Source organism: Hippocampus comes, unplaced genomic scaffold (assembly GCF_001891065.2).
Source record: "Hippocampus comes isolate QL1 unplaced genomic scaffold, H_comes_QL1_v1.1 scaffold51, whole genome shotgun sequence".
Lineage (NCBI taxonomy): Eukaryota > Metazoa > Chordata > Actinopteri > Syngnathiformes > Syngnathidae > Hippocampus > Hippocampus comes.
This window is the reverse complement of record NW_017805497.1, coordinates 1,269,569-1,287,343: the sequence shown is the minus strand read 5'-3', so window position 1 is coordinate 1,287,343 and position 17,775 is coordinate 1,269,569. Positions and strand designations below refer to the sequence as shown.

At 43.3% G+C, this 17,775-nt stretch overlaps 1 protein-coding gene and 1 long non-coding RNA gene across 6 annotated transcripts in view; one reads left to right on the top strand and one right to left on the bottom strand.

Moving 5' to 3' along the window:
• Positions 1-5,249: 5,249 nt before the first annotated feature.
• Positions 5,250-17,775, bottom strand: part of mxi1 (max interactor 1, dimerization protein) — a 32,617-nt gene continuing 20,091 nt past the window's right edge. For 2 of the 5 annotated variants that reach the window (XM_019876723.1, XM_019876727.1), the window contains exons 4-7: positions 10,879-10,993; positions 9,953-10,136; positions 6,632-9,066; positions 5,250-6,547 (exon numbers count right to left, since the gene is read on the bottom strand). In XM_019876723.1, the coding sequence (XP_019732282.1) occupies positions 8,903-9,066; positions 9,953-10,136; positions 10,879-10,993 (463 nt within the window). In that variant the 3' untranslated portion in view covers positions 5,250-6,547; positions 6,632-8,902. Of the gene's footprint in view, positions 6,548-6,609; positions 9,067-9,952; positions 10,137-10,878; positions 10,994-17,775 lie in introns of all 5 variants that reach the window. The other 3 variants (XM_019876726.1, XM_019876725.1, XM_019876724.1) reach the window with 3 other exon arrangements.
• LOC109519885 (uncharacterized) lies at positions 10,938-13,396 on the top strand. Its single transcript, XR_002169051.1, has 2 exons — positions 10,938-11,015; positions 12,529-13,396. It is a non-coding gene; the product is annotated as an uncharacterized LOC109519885 (long non-coding RNA).

The following is a 17,775-nucleotide window of genomic DNA, read 5'->3' as shown; positions in this document are numbered from 1 at the left end:
AAATTAGAGGTTTTGTAGTTCTAGCTACCAAAAAAATATATATAATAATCGTGTGTGGTATACTCCGTTAATCCAATTATTAGATGCCCCTCTATTTTTCAAGTCACACACATTGCTTCAACAAATAAGGTGGAGCCCCATTGGATTGGTTATGCGCACAAATGACGCACGCTTCGTTGTCAGAGAGCCATGAAGTGTGAACAGGAGCAAAGAGTGCAAAGAAGACACGTTTGTGAATAAATACAGTCGCGAGAACGAAGGCAGCCGGAGGCCATCCTCTAGCAGCTGAGTAGTCGTCACCTCTTTTGAGGCTGCGAACAAGCCTCTGGTTGGCACACTGCGCATAGATGGCGAGGAGCGGGCGAGGAAGAACCAATAATGGTCACATGACAAAGTGTGGAGGAAGAGCAAAGCTTAACAACATTCACCTTGAATGTTAAACGAGGTTAGCGTGCAAAATGGTCACCAAGTCAGCTCAGTGGAAGTATGCATGGGTGTGTGTGTGCGTTCCGCGCACGCGTTTGCGAGAAATGACATGTCACTCATCAGCAAAGTGCTACTTCCCATTCAGCAACAATCCGGCTGAAGGACAGCAAAACGGGGGGGTTGAGTGTGTGAAGCAGACCGAGACCTTGTTACTGAACTATGGATGACTAGCCAGCTGTCACAATGCATGGCACACAGGAAGGTAGTGTAGGCGGCGGATTGCTACAGACAGGAAGCCTTGACTGAAACCACCTTCTGTTGCCACTAATTTCTCGGTCTAGTTTTGTATTCAGTCGTTTATAAGTACGCTCTGTGGGGTTGAGATCAGCGGTGACTTGAATAAAAATGGCCATGACATCAAAAAGTCTTTTACTTTGTAGATGACGATCACTCTGGACTGTTTAGCTCGAAATGCCTCACAATTGTGATCTTGTTATTTCTGTCGGCTGTCCCATCATCAATAATTGGCCATCACGGGCAAATATGTTCCAACATACTTGCCAGTACTACATTTGAATGTATTTAAATATGTTGGAACGTAGTTGCAAGTACGTTTGAATGTTACGTGTGTATGATTCAGCCTACGACGTTCATACGTATCTGCGAGTACGTTTGAACGTATTTGCAATTCAAAATATTTTTATTCCACATTTGCAGCTCCATGCTTGGGTACTGTTCAAAGATCCAATGGATCCAATATGCTCCGCTTTAATGCGGTTCCAGCACCCCCAAAAGTGTGCTCAATCGCCCAAGCGCTTACTGTAATTGCAGTGTTAAACGGTTACGTTCCAATCTTGGGTCATCTTAGCAATTAGCACGGCTTCTCCGTCTTAGCTCAGCATCCCTTGTCAGAATTGTGTCTGATTCGTCGTCATGGATGCAATGATTACTGATTTTGAAGCGACTCTACAACTTGATTAGCCGCCAGTAGCCAGCTAAAGTTCGATAGCTAGCTGGTGTTGTGTGTGTGTGTGTGTGTGTGTGTGTGTGTGTGTGTGTGTGTGTCTGTGTCTGTGTGTGTGTGTGTGTGTGTGTCTGTATGTGTGTGTGGAGAGAGAGAGAGAGAGAGAGAGAGAGAAAGGGACCAGTCGCCTTGGGGACAATGACTCACGCTTGTGAGTGGAGTAGCCTCAGCCACCTCACCCTTTCTATCACACAGCCCCGCTGGCCTCCTTTATTTTACCTCCTGGCAGTCCCCCATGGTCTCCCACTGAGGACTTTCAGCCCCGTAATTGGTGGCATGGTCTCCAGCGAGGCAAGAGGAGGGGGTTGGAAAACAACTACAAGATGAGCTCCAGAGGATGAGTCATGATGGGAGTGAAGGCGGGTGGCAGGGGGGGAGAGAGCCCAACATCCTCCCCCTCCCCGTTTGTGATGTTCCAACGTGCCAACCCTCACGCCCTCTCTTATTTTATTCCAGCAAATACAAAGTATGGATGAAATGTTTTCATTTGGCAGCAAAGTCTATTTTTTTAAGCCTTGTTTACAGGGAAAATCAGGTGCCCGCTCATGAATGTTTTGTATGAAAAGGTAATCTGAACAACATTCTATCTGATGTCCTATTTTTTTTTTTTTGCTACATTCGAATTTAATTGGAAAAAAATAGCTCAAATTCTTGCAATCCCAATAAAAGGCTGTATAGTGCTATGCAAAGGTTAATTAAATTATTTTTAAATCACATTTTTAATGATTTTACAGAATATACCAATAACTAGAAAGTAAAGCGCAGGCCAAGGCTTTCTATTTCGATTGATTACAGAGTTGCCATAACACACCCTGTCTGTACAAATTTTTTATTTCAAGACTCAAAAGTACGCACACTGGAAGTTTTAGTTTATCTGTGTGTGGTGTCACATTGTGGAATAGGTTGAATGAGGCGCACAAGAATGTTGAAACATAAACTAATTCAAAAACACTTCTCAAAACACGTATTTCGCAAGATATCAGAATGAGTTTTATTGATTGCCAGCATTTGTTTCTTTGTTTTGCATGTTTCTGTGGCCTATCCATTGATGTATTAATATTTCTATGCACAATTATGAATTATTGATGTTTTCCTGAATATGTATACATTTACATGAAGTTATATGTTAGTGTGTACGTACAGGAGATATGTACAATATATATGTGAATACATATGCATGTGGTTAACTTATGCGCGATATAATTAAGAAAATAGTAATATTAAATTGTGAGGTAGATAAATAGCTGATTAATATTGATGGAGAAGGGGTGGGATTAAATAGATTGCACTTTTTTGCACCCTTTTTCAGACATTTCAGTTTAATTGCTGTGTTTTTTCTCTGTGTTGTACATTTTGTATGACTATTGTTGTATTGCTTTTTTTTTTTTTTTGCTTGTTCATGAATGTGGTGTACATCATTTGCATGTTCAAAATAAACATGACATGACATGACATAACATTACTTGTAACAGCAACAACGCTTGATGGGAAAATCTCCTTCGATTACAGTTGCTGTTTTAAAGTTAGCGCCAATTGGCTAAGTAGTGCACCAAGAAGTGGTGTGAGTAGCTTTCAAAATAAGCACATTTACAGAAAGAGCAGTCCTGGCTGACTTAATCTTACTTGCTTAAGAGCATTAGGTAAATGAGTCCCACTCCAGCCCTGGGTATGTCTTTGCCAGTATTGATCAAATTATATGAATATGACCCATATTTATGGATAATTATTTGTATCCACCTATGCACAATGCTCTAATTTAAAAATTCTACACTAGTAAATAACGCACAGTGTATAAGAGTAGTTTAGTATGTTTTTTTTCACCCATGGTAAGCATCTTTTTGTATTTCCAGCAAGTACAAGCCTAGAATAAAGAAAGTATGGGTTTTTTTCACACATGGCAACATGTTTTTGTACTTCCAGCCCAGAATAAAGAAAACTTAAGCACAGAATAGTAAACAACAGTATAAAATGTCCAATTACTTACACTTTGAAGAGTGAGTGTCAGGTCACGGAGACAGAAGAGCCAGGTGTTTGCAGTGCGATACTGCCACCTAGTGGCATTGCGGGTATTACTGCAATTAAAACAACAACAACATTGTCGGTCGTGGAATGTAAAAATAACACGGAGTAAAAATATACTGTTTGTCGGTAAATATCAATATGCTTTTTGGCAGCACAGTCTAACAGGCTTAATGTGGATGTAAAAAAAAAGCTTAACGTATCAGAAAACCTCGACCAGTCGCCACTAAAATTCACACGCACATCTCCACCTTATGTCCACCTCAACCTCTGAAAATATCAAAGCAATGGCCACAGCATTCTGAATTTTATCGGCATTAACGTTTTCCCAACCTGTGCACGTTCACTTTCGAGAAAAATCTTAACGCGGCTTTATGTTAGAAAACTATCACCAATCACGACGGAAATCCACGTACACATCTCTAAAAAATGAGACTTGTTCATCAGGCAAAGTAGGTCATTTGATCCACTAGGTGGACGCATGTCACCCGTTTGAGACGCTGGCACCGGCATGCAAATGTACTTTTGTGTTGTCCCACGCACAACAAGGTGTCCTCCATTTACGACGAACCTTGTTTAGAAATCGGAATTAGCGTCGTCTATCACCGACCTACACTAACGCAGCAATATTCCCAATGCAAATCTTTACGTGAACGACACTTCCAGGCAGTGAATATAAAAATAAACATAACACTGCCGTAACTGAGCGTGGATTGTGGTGCCGCTTGGTGTCGGTTCTTAATTACATACACTAAGTGCACACTGTTCGTTCATCGTGTATTTGCGCTGTCAAAAATTCGACTTTTACAAAAAAAAAAATAATGCTCAAACGTATCGTTTGCTTTTTGTGCATCCTATTTAGAAACAAGGGAGGGTAAAACATTCGAAACATCCTGTTCGCACCATTGCACACCACCATTAGAAACATTACGGTAATGTCGGTCGAAACGAAGGATCTGTCTTTTAAAGGCAACTTTTTTTTTTTGTGTGTGTAACTTGCCTTGAGTAAGTGTCATTATTTTGAAGGCGTATATTGACCTTTTGCAGTTGCACTCTAAAGTGGATTTTCTTTTGTTTGAGATCCAGGAGGAACTTGTTGACATTGACATCATCTTTGAAAGGACTCTCTCCACTCTCCATGCAGTGTGTCACGGCGCCTTTGTTCAACACGGGAGGTCGAGCCGCCGTCAAAGCACATTTCACAAGCCGTGAATACTTGGGGGGGCTTTACACGCTGCGCCGAATGTTCCCGTGGTGTGTTAAAAGTCAGAAATAAAAAGGTCGCCACCTTTGCCATGCAGATAGCTTTGAAGGCTCAACGATGACGTGTGCTACTGTGCGTCAGGCGTCTAAAGAAACGATAGGTCTCAGACAGGTGTGCTGGGGGAAAAAAAAAACTGGAGACAGCCTCCATCCATCCATTTTCTGTAGCGCTTCAGCATTTAGTGTACCTCATGACAAATGGCCTGGATTATCTGTCAGTTAAAACAAAAAGAAAAAAAAGTGGAACCTCTGCAAAGATAGGAAGAGACGTGCCTACATATGGTAAAGGCCAAAGCATCTCCAGTGAGGAAACCTACAATTTAGTGATGTCCGTGTGATACACTTTTGACTGTAAAGTATTAAAAACAATTTGGTTAGATTTGGAGTTACAATAAAGTTAATGTGCATGAAAAAGCGATAATTCACAATCCTTCTTAAACTTCAATTAAAGCGCACGGTCTAAACATCGATCACCGATGAATGTCCACGTCATGTTAAGTCAAGGTTGAGTCTGGGGTTTAGGTTTGAAAATCTCGTTTTTATTGTAAGTATTGCATTTCCAACTTTGCAATAAAACACGTTCATCGGAGTGCATGTTCTACAAAGGACAGGTTGAGAACAACAGGACGACTCCCCACAAGGGACGCGTCTCGTTGCCTTAACTTCACCTCATGGACCCGTTTTCCTCACCAACACTGGAATGGAGTGTGGTTTACCAAAGCAAAACAAAAACACTGCAACACCCAATTTTTTATGGGCTGCCTGGACAATTAAAAGCAGAGCCCGCCCGCAAAGTTAACCACACACTCAAGGTTGCTTGTTTGGAACCAAAACCTCTGCAGAGGTAAAAACTATGCGCGTGTCAGAAAAGGTCCAGGACTTGTGTCACAACACATCGCAATTTAAATCCAAACTATACATTTTTCCTGCGCAACTAATAGCCTGGAGTTGAACACACTTCGCCTGCCTTCAGTGCCACATTGTCATGTACTCCTGGAGCGATTCTTCCAGGCTCCTCCACTGCTCTGATGTCTCTGCCATTTTGGTGTCGTGACATCTGAAATAACAGGTTTCATTGATGACCTCCTTAAGCTTAAGACAGTCGGGAGAAAAAAAATCACAGAGCAAGGTCAGGTGAGTAGGGAGCTTCCTTCACCACGGCAAGGTTCTTCTGCGCCACGACATTTCAGATGCTCAGGACTCTCGCCTCTTCTCACACACTGAACGAAGCAAAGGCTGGAGCATCACTTGATAGATGTGCTGGTTGTCTTGTCTGACCCACATTGAAATGGAAAAATCTTTTGTGACACTAAGTCCTGAAACCTTTCTGACACACCTTGTAGCGTTCAGACAGTCAGCTTCCAAGGAGATGTGACACAGCATAGTTGTGTCAAAGCAACGTGGAGGAAATGGAAACAAAGATGGCTAAAAAGTCACAGAGGGCCAGAATCAATGTAAACTGTCCCTCAGGCAGAGAGGCAGAGTGAGAGAGAGGCAGAGAGAAAGAGAGAGAGGACACTGAAGTGTTCAGACGTGGTTTTGGCATTTCTGTTTGGAGGATCAAGCACCAGTGGTCACTTTCTAATTCAGTGCCAACAAGACTAACAAGATCAAAATCTACTCTTGTTTTTTCTGTTGAATCCCCTTATGGAGGTGTTGTAAGTGTAAGACACGCGTTGTCAACTACAAGGACAAATCTAGTCAAGAGTATACAATCCAAAGAGGAAAGTGGTGTTTTGAAAGACCCCAGTTTGGGTAGTAGCTGGCTCAGCATATGCCCGTGGTGATGACCCACACCCCTCAGCACCTCAGCACCTCAGCCCTCACACACACACACACACACACACACACACACACACACACACACACACACACACACACACACACACACACACACACACACACACACACACACTTGTGTCCACTCGATTGGCAGGCCAGGATTGGAGGGAAGCCAATTCTGTTGTAGAACATGTGGACTGAGTGTGGAGTGTGGAGCTGGCAAGGGGCGGAGAGGGGTGGGGGTTAACCTCCAAACTAGACAGGTGACTCGAAATAGGCTCAGCAACTAAGAGCAGCTTTGGGGTCGCTTACATTTCAAGTGTCCATCGACTAAACATCAAAAGCAAAAGCAAATGGCTACATTATGTTACCCTCCCAAATCCCCCAAAAGACCAATAAAACATAAAATACATTATTCTTAAAATAAGGAATGAGGACGACGCATTGAAAATGAAGTCAAAGTAAGACAGGATGAAAATAAGTTATTTTTTCCCCCCCCGTGTTATATTGGTTCATAGAGGGATGGAGAAATAAATATTCACAAGATGTTTTGTTAAAAATCAAAAGGGCAGAAAAGTGGGGGGCGAAGTGCAATTCTTAATGCCAGTGGAGTTGGGATGGCTAACTTTGACAACCCGTTTCTTTTCCCCAACACGTGGGATCACCTGACCACCAGTGGAATGCCATACGCACACATGCACACACACGCACACATTCCAAGAGAATATCACGTGAAATAAATTAAACTCTGCAGCTTCCATCCTGCAACCTTGTGCAGCACCAGAAAGCAACACAATAATTAAATTGTAGGATGTCAACCAGGAAAAACTAAGTGTCCAAGCCACGCCCACCGCGCTTCCAAATATGGACTTTCAAATGCACAATAAACACAAGTCAGCAACAGAGGCAAAAGTTCTATCCATGAGCTCTACCTTTTTTTTTTCCATCTTTAACATTAATTTATTAAGCTATCTGTATGTACAAAGAAAAAAAAATAAAACGACTGCTTCTTTTTGGACGGTCACAGAGGGAGAAAAGATGAAGAGTTATTGCTTGTTACTGCTGGAGAGAAGGTGGACGTCTATTCCCAACATATCTTGTCGCTGTTGTTTGGGTCGCGTCAGCTGGAAAGTATTTAAGTGCAGGATCGCCCGTCGCTTGTCGAGAGGGAAAGAGAGCGTGAGAGAGAACGAGCCGCCTTCAAAAGGAATGACTTTTGTGTGGCCGTCTTGCTCCGCGCTAGCGTGTGGAAGCAGACGCTTTTTGCTTTCCCAGCTGATGGAGGACTTCCGCAATAGCACCGAGTCAAGTGTCCAAGATGAGACAGATGTGGCGTCTTTGGCGGCGTCGAGTGATGTTGCCGCGACGTCTGCTTTCCATTGGCTGGGCCCAAGGCCGAAGCACCAATCAGTTTACAGCAACTTCAATAGCAAAGAGGCTTGAAGTGCGTTTTGGGTCATAGTTGTCTGTATGCATGGGTTTTTCAAGGGAGTATTTTGCCATTTGTCTTCCTAAAATGACTAAAACCAAATTGTGGGGGTCCTAGATCAGGGGTCTTAAACTGGGGTCCGTGAGCTGGGAAATGATTTGCAATAAATAATTATGTGGTTTTATTTTTTTGGTGGGGGGAAAGTGCATGATTACGTACAGGGACCAGCAGACTAAACCAATTACTTGTGAGGCATCATATAAATCTGTATAACTCTCAAGTGGTTCTAACCCTGAACCACTGAACTAAGAAAATATATTTGAGTAGTGTTTCCCTGCATATATGCCATTCACTGAAATTTTGTTGGAACGCATCTTTTGTTATTTGCTGAAAAACTCACCTACTTCCCCTTTTTTGTGCTCAGGCCAAAGCAATACTAATATTGTTTTGGTGCCATCTTATGGCATCTCAGTGCTAAGGAACTATATTGAAGTGAATTGGGGAGCTTCATTCTGACAAAAGCAGAGCTTTGCCACCTTCTTGTGGCATCTCTGAGCAATGATAACCCTTTTTTTAGAGGACGAGTCAATTACTTATGGATTTTCTCGACTGAAGTGGGGAGAGCCTGTATTTAGGTTGAAGTATTTTGACACTAATGACTAGTGCACAATATGTTGAGTTGGCATAAGGATTAAGAGGTGGGTCCTTGCAAAAATGTGTCCCCTGTAGGTGGTCCACAGACCCAAAAAGTTTGAAAGTCTATGTCCAAGATATTAGGTTCCGCTCTAACACTGTCTTTTGTTGTATGGTGAGGGAACACTGTAAGCAGGTGAACAGATGCCTGTGGGCACGGCTGGACGGGTGCACGGATACACCAGATGGGAGGACAGGGAACAGCAGGGGGGCGAGGATGGGGAGGAGGTGCTTGCGGTGGTGTTGGCGGCGGCGTTGTGTAGCTTCTAGGAGGAGAAGGCAAGTTTGACACTGCAGGAGGAGTATCCCTCGTCGCTGGCCATGCTCTGCAGGCTGCTGTGGTCGTCCAGGTCGCTGGTGCTGGCTGTGCTCAGACTGTCCAGCTCTCCGTGGGAGAACTCCGTGCTCTCCACGTCCACCTCGATCTCCTCTGTGATGACAGACGAGCGCACAAGAGAGGAAACGTCAACTGCTTGATCGGCACCGGCATGGATTGGACAATTGACGATGTGGTCTAAAATGTGCATCTTCCACATGTCTGAGATGGAGCTCCCATGGCACCGAGTGTCAATTGATGATATGCCACACACTTTGGCTGTACAGACTCAGCCACATCGATTTTTTTCCTCTCTGACTATCACAGAGTTAAATGACTGCATTCTTCACGAGATCACTTCAAAACATCGCTGACTGAAAATTTCGCTGAACAACATGGGTTGTTGCATCATTAAAATTAATTTCTACCTTTGGTACTCAAAGCACTTTACACGGTTTCCTCAATTACCTACTGATGACACAGCAACAGGAGCAGCTGGAGGTCCAATATCTTGCTCAAGGACACTCCATCAAGGTCACAATGGCTGGGGATTGAACCCCCAACCTTTGGGTTGGGAGACAACCACTCTCTCACTGTGCCCTGCCGCCCTTTAAGGGTGCCAAAATATCAAAATTCCAACAAGCAATATTTACTTACGGTATGCCTTTATCGCTAATCATTTTCAAGGTTAAAGGTTGTAGACTTTTTGAAATATCAAAACTGAATATTTGATAGAAAAAACTGGGTTGAGTTTCAAATGTTAGCTACCGCGTAACTAGTGAGCACACCATTTGCATTTGGTTACCTTGGTGGCCAGCACAAATGTTGTCTTACTTCGACTCATATTTGCCCAGTCTTCCTGTGATACAGTGTCCACAATTCTTATCTTATGTGACTATCTTGAAAGTGATAGCTCAACAGATTCACTCAAGGCTCAACTAATTTCACAGAATCTGTCAAGATGATTTCTGCTTTGTTACTAGTAGACACAACATCGGACCTTGGTCGGAGTCAGAGCGCTCGGAGCCGAGGGTGGAGCCCACGCTGTCCATGCGTATCCTCTCGCCCTCCACGGCCGCACCTCCGCCTCCTCTCAGCAGCTCCAGTTGGCGCTGGAGGTGTCTCTGCTCACGCTCCAGAGACTCCAGCTGGTACTGGCTCTTCCTGTCCGCTTCTTCAAGTTTCTGGAAGCGGGAGAGAAAGGGGGCGGAGTTACATTTAGGCGCATCCACAGGTAAGGAAGACGGCTGAAGGAATATGGGGGGGAATGGAGGAATGTTTTTATGTGACGTCGCTTTGAGAAAATCTGGTCAAAATTGACCTTCAAATTAGAGTAAAACAGTATAACTTCATTATTTTTCAAAGTTTTGCTCGACCTTTTCATGTCATTTTCTATTCGGGAAACCTCTTATGCTGACTGGCTGACAGGTTTCAGTTAAAAACATTCACCAAATCCTCGGGCAGGCCAAAATTCCGAGACGTCAACAGGTCAAAATTAACATTTTATGACAGTTTCAAATTCCGATACTTGACTAGCGCAAAGAAAACATATCAGGGAGAAGAGCAGTGTGGGGAGTAGCAAAGTAGCATCGGTCATCTACTTCAGCACTAGTACTTTAGAGGGATTTGAAGTGATCATCGGATTTTTTTCAAACATTTTTTAATTTTAGAAAATTTCACAAAGACGGTGGCCACTTCTCAGGTTGCAAATGCAAGTTACGTTCATTGATGACTGCTTGACAAGCAACTAGTCCAGGTCGTAACCCGACTCTCGCTCACTCAGGGCTGAGCAGGGACGTTTCAGTGTGGGATCAGTACAATGGAGAAGTGACTAAAGCCAGTCTTGGATCGGCTGAAGCTCACGGGGAACTCAAGTAAACAAGCAGTAGATAAAATGGATGGATGTACTTCGAAAAGCTGGCTCACCTTTATATGTGCTTTGGCTTTGTTGAGCAGGCCCAAGGTGGTATGACGGCTACAGTCCGGCCCCAGTGGGATGAGGGCCTTCAAGCGCTCCAGACACAGCCGCAGATGAGCCCGTCTGCAGACAAAATGTGGGAGAGGTAATTGAATTTTTGAACAGTAGGGAAAAACGTGTGAAATACAATGCATGCGATGTGGCCCAGGCTACGGTTACCATTGTGCCACTTTTGACAGAAGCTTAGCTGCCAGTTGTACACATCAATGCTTGTAAAATTATTGGGGAAAAACATAACAGCCAACTGTGGTAATGCAACAAGGCAGGAGCATTAACGGCATCTCACTAGATGTGACACTTCTTTTTCAAATTAAAAAAAAAAAAAATCACCCACCAGAAGTTACAAGGAAACAAGCAGACCAATTTTAAAGAGTAGCAGTGTGTAGCAAATGCTTTTTGTCCATATTTGGACATGAACCCCAATGGCCATGTGGCCAATTTATTAATTAAAATAGCACTTTTTATTTCAAAGAAAACATCAAAGTGTTACAGAAGTGAAAGCAGAAGTCAACAAAACAGACAAGACATTTGAGGCCATTTGAGTCCATTTGTATGTTTCCAAGAAGGAACACTAAGTAAAGATGAAGACTGCTACATTGGCTTGCCCCCCTCCCCCACCCTCACGCATTAGCGAGGTATGTTTGGACAACCTTTACAACTTTTCAAACAGTTTGAAGCTTTATTATGTTTATTTACAATAATTTTGTAATGTACTGGGCATTTTTAGACCGTGAAAAAAAGTACTTCAATTTAATGGACAATCAGCTGTAACCGATCACTCTTGCGTCCATTCAATCCGTGGCCAATTTATTAATTAAAATAGCACTTTTTATTTCAAAGAAAACATCAAAGTGTTACAGAAGTGAAAGCAGAAGTCAACAAAACAGACAAGACATTTGAGGCCATTTGAGTCCATTTGTATGTTTCCAAGAAGGAACACTAAGTAAAGATGAAGACTGCTACATTGGCTTGCCCCCCCTCCCCCACCCTCACGCATTAGCGAGGTATGTTTGGACAACCTTTACAACTTTTCAAACAGTTTGAAGCTTTATTATGTTTATTTACAATAATTTTGTAATGTACTGGGCATTTTTAGACCGTGAAAAAAAGTACTTCAATTTAATGGACAATCAGCTGTAACCGATCACTCTTGCGTCCATTCAATCCGATAAATCGAGGTTCCACTGTATACACGTTGTTTCCCCTCCTCGCGTGTCAGTGCTAATCAGTGAGCGTTTCAAACGGCTAAACACAGATGTCAACCGTTACCGATTTCGCTGCGGCAGCAACCCATTCGCAATTGAGTGCTAATGAGGAGACGGGAAACATTTGCACTTCAGCACCCGAACGCCAAATGTGCTTGGTAGTCTCGGCACATATTGTACGGCACACGCTACGACATACTTATAGAAAGGAAAAGCTCCTGAACAGTTTCCTGCATTGCCAATAAGCAGGAAGCTTTAGCGAGTGCCTCAGCAGGTTACATTTGTTTTTGTTTTTTTAAGCTTCTGCTCGATACGTGATCCTCTGTGGGCATTTCTCTTAGCCAGGTTCAGTTACCCCACTCATCTCCATAACAAATATGTTTTGGTTGATAGGTGCCGTAAAGGAAGGAAAGGTGTAATGGCATTTCCTGGACCTCTCTTAGCCCATGCGTTCCATCATCTCGACAGAACCTTATTGGATGACTGGGAGAAGGCCTGGGGTGACATCCATCCTGCTAATGGCCCGGAGTTGAGAGATAAAGAGAGATAATTATGGCTATAACCCAATCAGTGCTCCATTAACAGAAGCTGCCCTTTCAGCCCGCCTGAAGGGCTGGGTGGAGGGCGAATAGGAGTCTGGGGGTTCAGTGTAGTGACCCACACTGAGGAGATGAAAACAGGTGGGGTTCAAAGCGACAACTACTTTCTGTTGCTCTAAGACTGGTGAAGACGACTGCAGCCCAGAATACCCATCTGTCAGTCTGCGTGAATTGGGGGGGGTTCAGGTATAAATGGATGCCGCCGATAAGAACAAGAGTGCAAACCATTAGAGCAGCGCAAGTATGTATGAGGGTGCGCTTAAACGCCACCCAAGCAAGTAGAGCGCTCTTCGAATGAAAGAGGAGGTGCCATGATGCAATCTGGTGGTGCTCAAAGTGTGGAGGTCACAAGACACGCACGCACGCACCCAAAGTATGCTTCTCGTCTGGCTGTTTGCGTGATGTCTATCAGTCTGGCTCGGGCCTTTTGTCAACACCTTATCTTCTACCGATGGGGCCTCGCAAAGTCTGCGTCTGCCTCACACGGACACCCGCAGTCATGCTTCCAACCATCACGTTATCAGCTGACAGTTCATCTCTCTTTCCGAGACACCTGGCACCACCTGGGAGGTGCACCATGTCGGACAGCTCTCTAATGCACAGCCAGTCTAAATAAATAACAAATATACATAATAATAAATAAATAACGCTTGTTGAAAGGACTGATCGCAAGCCCGATGCTTTTTACTGTCCAAAACTCAAGTTAAATAAGGAGGAAGTTCTACATTTCAATGGCAACAGGCTGCTTGGGACAGTTAAAAAAAATGGTAATGCACTATGAGGCAAGTCATGAAGGGGGGTGGGGGGTATACTAAAGAAACTGACCGGGTGACAAGCAGCACAGACAACAGAGATATTATTATTGATTGACTTGATTTGCCAAGTGACATTTCAATGTCCCAATAAAAAAAAATGAATCCTAGATCTGTGTATCAACGGCTACAACGCCATACCAGAAGGCCATACCAGAAGCGTGACAGAGACCGAAGGCACCAAGATGTTGTTTTCCGCTCTGACCAGGACTGAAACCACAATGGGATCGCAAGAGACAACCAAAGCACCAGCCCACTGACCATTCCTGCTCTCCTTTGACCTCACTTGTCGCCGAGTAGCAACGTGCTACCATTGTGATTTCACTTTGGGCTCCTTGCACCACGATTTCTACTTGTGACTGTGAGGTGTCACTCCTTGCGCGGCTTTCGCCAAGGACGTGCGAAATCACAAGCATCATTTAACGCCCACATGGCAATGATGTCGTGCAGTCACATAGACCAAAGCCCAACAAAAGTTCCATTAGATCTGGAGAAGGTCGAAAAAGCTTATGGCCAATTAGGCCAACAGTAATTCCATCATGCCTAGTGTTGGCGGAGTAGTTTTGTTGGAGGGCATTCTGACTGTTCGACTGTTGAACTTTTGTCGCTGCTGCAGATGATTGCCATAGAAAAAAATAAATAAAAAATAAAATAAAAGAATACATACTGTATCTAAGACAACAAATACAAATCACAATCACATGAATATGCATTGCTCTATCTGGGCTAACAGGTTGCTATGGTAGCACATCAAAAGGAAGTCCTGAAGCACATCTTGTTTCATCCTGCTACAAGGCCATAATTAACAAAAAGACTGAGATGCTGGTCCTGAGAAGCTATCCATTCCTTCTGTGCTGGCTTTATTTTGTAGACCTGCACATCATGTCCAATTGTTGATAGTGTGTATTGTCAAAGCACTCCGAGTTCTGGTTCTGTTCTCTTTGACGCTATCTTGTGTACCATGTGATCTCCTGTTTTAGAAACACAAGTGGCTCATTGGCAGCATGTTGCCGTCAAACACCCTCAATGTGTCTCTCGGCGATAGGCAAGATTGCAGAATGTCTACATGGCTTTTGTCCTGATGTCTGGACACGCGCCAGCCTCTTGTTGGGAACACTCTGATAATTGAAGAACTCCTCAGCTGATCATGTATGAGCAGGAGGAGGTTTATTGCGATACCGACTGCGCCTGGCAAGCATGTATTTGGTGGTGGGGGGAGAAAATCCTCATTTCCTTTGTGGTTAGGGGAAAAAGCAAGTTACTAAAGATAGCTGAAAGCGGATGCAGGTTTATCATGCAAAGTTGTCCGGCCAGCATTATCTGAAAATGTGTCACTGAGAGAATAAAGGCCATGAGCTTGTGGCTAATTGGGAGGCCCTCTCAAAGGGTTCCTAAGCCCTGCAATTGATAGTTTATCACGTAGACCCAAAGAGTTTAAGAACGTTGAAGTCATTTCCTACTAACAATATGAGTGGCGTAATGCTACCATAAATAGTTGCATAGCACGGCGTCCCCTCGTTACTCTGTAATGCAGCTTCCTGACTGGAGTTTACATATTCTCCACATGCTTGCGTGGGCTTTCTCCATGTACTCTGGCTTCCTCTCACATTTCAAAAACATGCATGTGACCAAGAATCAAGGATTCTGTGTTGTTGATAGGTGTGAAAGGGAGTGTGAATAGTAGTTTGTCTATATGCTCTGCGATTGGCTGATAACCATTCCAGAGTCAACCCAGCCTCTCACCCTAGGTGAGCTACGATGGGCTCGAGCTCAGTCGCGAACTTAATGAGGAAAAGTGCAATTGAAAATGGATGGCTATAACATGCACAGGATGAGTAAACCTCATAGTGTGGTGAGATGAGTGATGGACTCAAATGCATAAGTGGACCTTCATCAGCGTGCGCAAGCAGATTCACACTGTTCGGAAACAATCTACTCCAACTCAAAAAAACCTAATTACTTTCGGTAAATATGTACTTTAGATTTTAATTTGCGGTGCTCACCAAAAATCGATGACACCCTCAGAAAACAGTAGTGGGTGACAGAAATAGATACAGTGCCCACCATAATTATTGGTACCCCTGGTCAAGCTGTATTCAAAGCCTGAAACATTTTTTTTTTTGCTGAATCTTAGAAGCGTACTCCCATACTGAAAATTGTACGAATGTTTTACCAGACACAAAATCAAGCTCCTCCCATGGCCTTGTCAGCTCCCAGACCTCAACCCCGTTGAAAACCTGTGGAGTGAGCTAAAGAGGAGAGGGCCCGGGTCATTGGATGATTTAAAGAGAGTGCGCAAAGATGAATGGTTGAAGATTCCTTTTTCTGTATTTCCTCATCTCATGAAACATTACAAGAGAAGATTAGTTGGTTTTGTTTTTGCAAAAGCCGCTTGCACAATGTATTAGCATCAGGGGAGCCAATAAATGCACCACACACAGTTTGATGAAAAAGAACTATTGCTTCATGCGGGATTTTTGTCCCACCGAATAAATTAAAGGTTGGATTTTACCATTTTTTTTCTTTTTAAGTTTAATCCGATTTTATTGGTGGGGGGGGGGGGGATATGAATTTATTACAAGCTAAAGAAAACATCTTAACCAGGGGTTCCAATAATTACGGAGGGCAGTGTAGAACCAGTCGTCTCAACAATGAAAACAACACAAGACAAAGCAGGCGTCCGTCAGGGTTCCTGTGGAATCCAGAAGGATATCCACATTTCCACAACAGTGAGCCAGAATCATGTCAATGTATTTTTTCTTTTCAACCATGGTTGCATGACTAAAAAGCTGATTTCTGATGCTGGCTCACTGAAATGCGGATTGTGCATGTGGATCGATACATGATGCAACTAGCTATTTATAGGAAACCAATTGGAAGTGAATAGCTGGCCTTGGATTCCGTACTTATGTAACAATGTGTGCATTGAATGTCAGAAAGGTATTTATTTCACAATATTGTGTTTATTTTCATATTGATCGCTCACCTATATCATGTGCTATAATAGGTAACCAAAATGTTTCTGCCACTGCAAACCACAGCTATAATAATATTACGAACCCTTTTTTGACAGTTTCAATCAAAATAGAACATTTCGAACTGTGTTTTTTTGGGACGTAGTCCTTGCAATGCATGACTGTGCGCAGGGGTACCTAAAATGTATTTTCACGGCAATGTGGCACTTCTACTCTATGAGTGCGCTTGTTTACACCATTGTCTTCATGTTTGTGTGTGTGAGCGTGTTCCTGATGGTCTCCTGATGGTCTCCAGATGGGTACGCAGGAGGGCAGCTCTGCCTTTTTGGCTTTGACATGTGAGCGAGGAGCCAGCCGACCACGGGTCACTGCACCCCTGCACCTCGCCTGCCTCATCTCCCCTCCCCACCGATCACATGAGCACAGTGCCTTTTGTATCGCAGGACTTTAACTCATTTCCATTTGCAGCACTGTGTGAATGCAATCTTTTTTTTTTTCTTCTTCTTAATTCAGCACTAATGTGCTTGGTAGCAGCTTCACTTGAGCTTTGAAATGTGAGAAAACAGACTCCAGTATGGGGTTTTATTTTTACAGAAGCACTTTGATTCTCTCCCCATCTGGTATAGGAGAGCTGCCCACCTACTCTTACAGAACAACGCACATCACATGCACTCTCTCTCTTTTTTAGTCAGCTCAAAAGAGTGCGGTTCACTACTCGCCTACTCCTGTGATCTGCCATCATCCCTGAACATACATACATATGACGAACAACTGTCCAGCACGTTAACAGATGCACGCATCACTGTGGCAGCACAAAGATAATCAAACCCACAACATTAAGATACAGTAAGCAAGAGCTGTTTTTGCTGTCTTGGTAAAACATAAAATCACCATCACTGATTTGGTTTCCAAACCAAAATATTGGTGCGCCTTACTTTCCTTTCCAAAACGTTAGCCATAATGTCACTCAAATGTTGTATTTTTGATAGCTTGAAGGGAATGTGAAAGCAAATTTGACTATATTACTCACGAGGCTATTTCTGCAAATGTTTACATGCTTTGAATAAATTAGTTGCAATAAAAACAAGCCCGAGGATAGAACATGAAGAAAATTGTAATTCTCTTTTTTAAAAACTGCACTGATAAACCAAACCGTGTTACTGCTTATTCAAAGCAGTCTTAAAGCAATACTTAAAGCGAAAGCACTGGTGACAGAGGAAAGAAAAAAAAGACTGCCCTAGATTCCAAACTTGT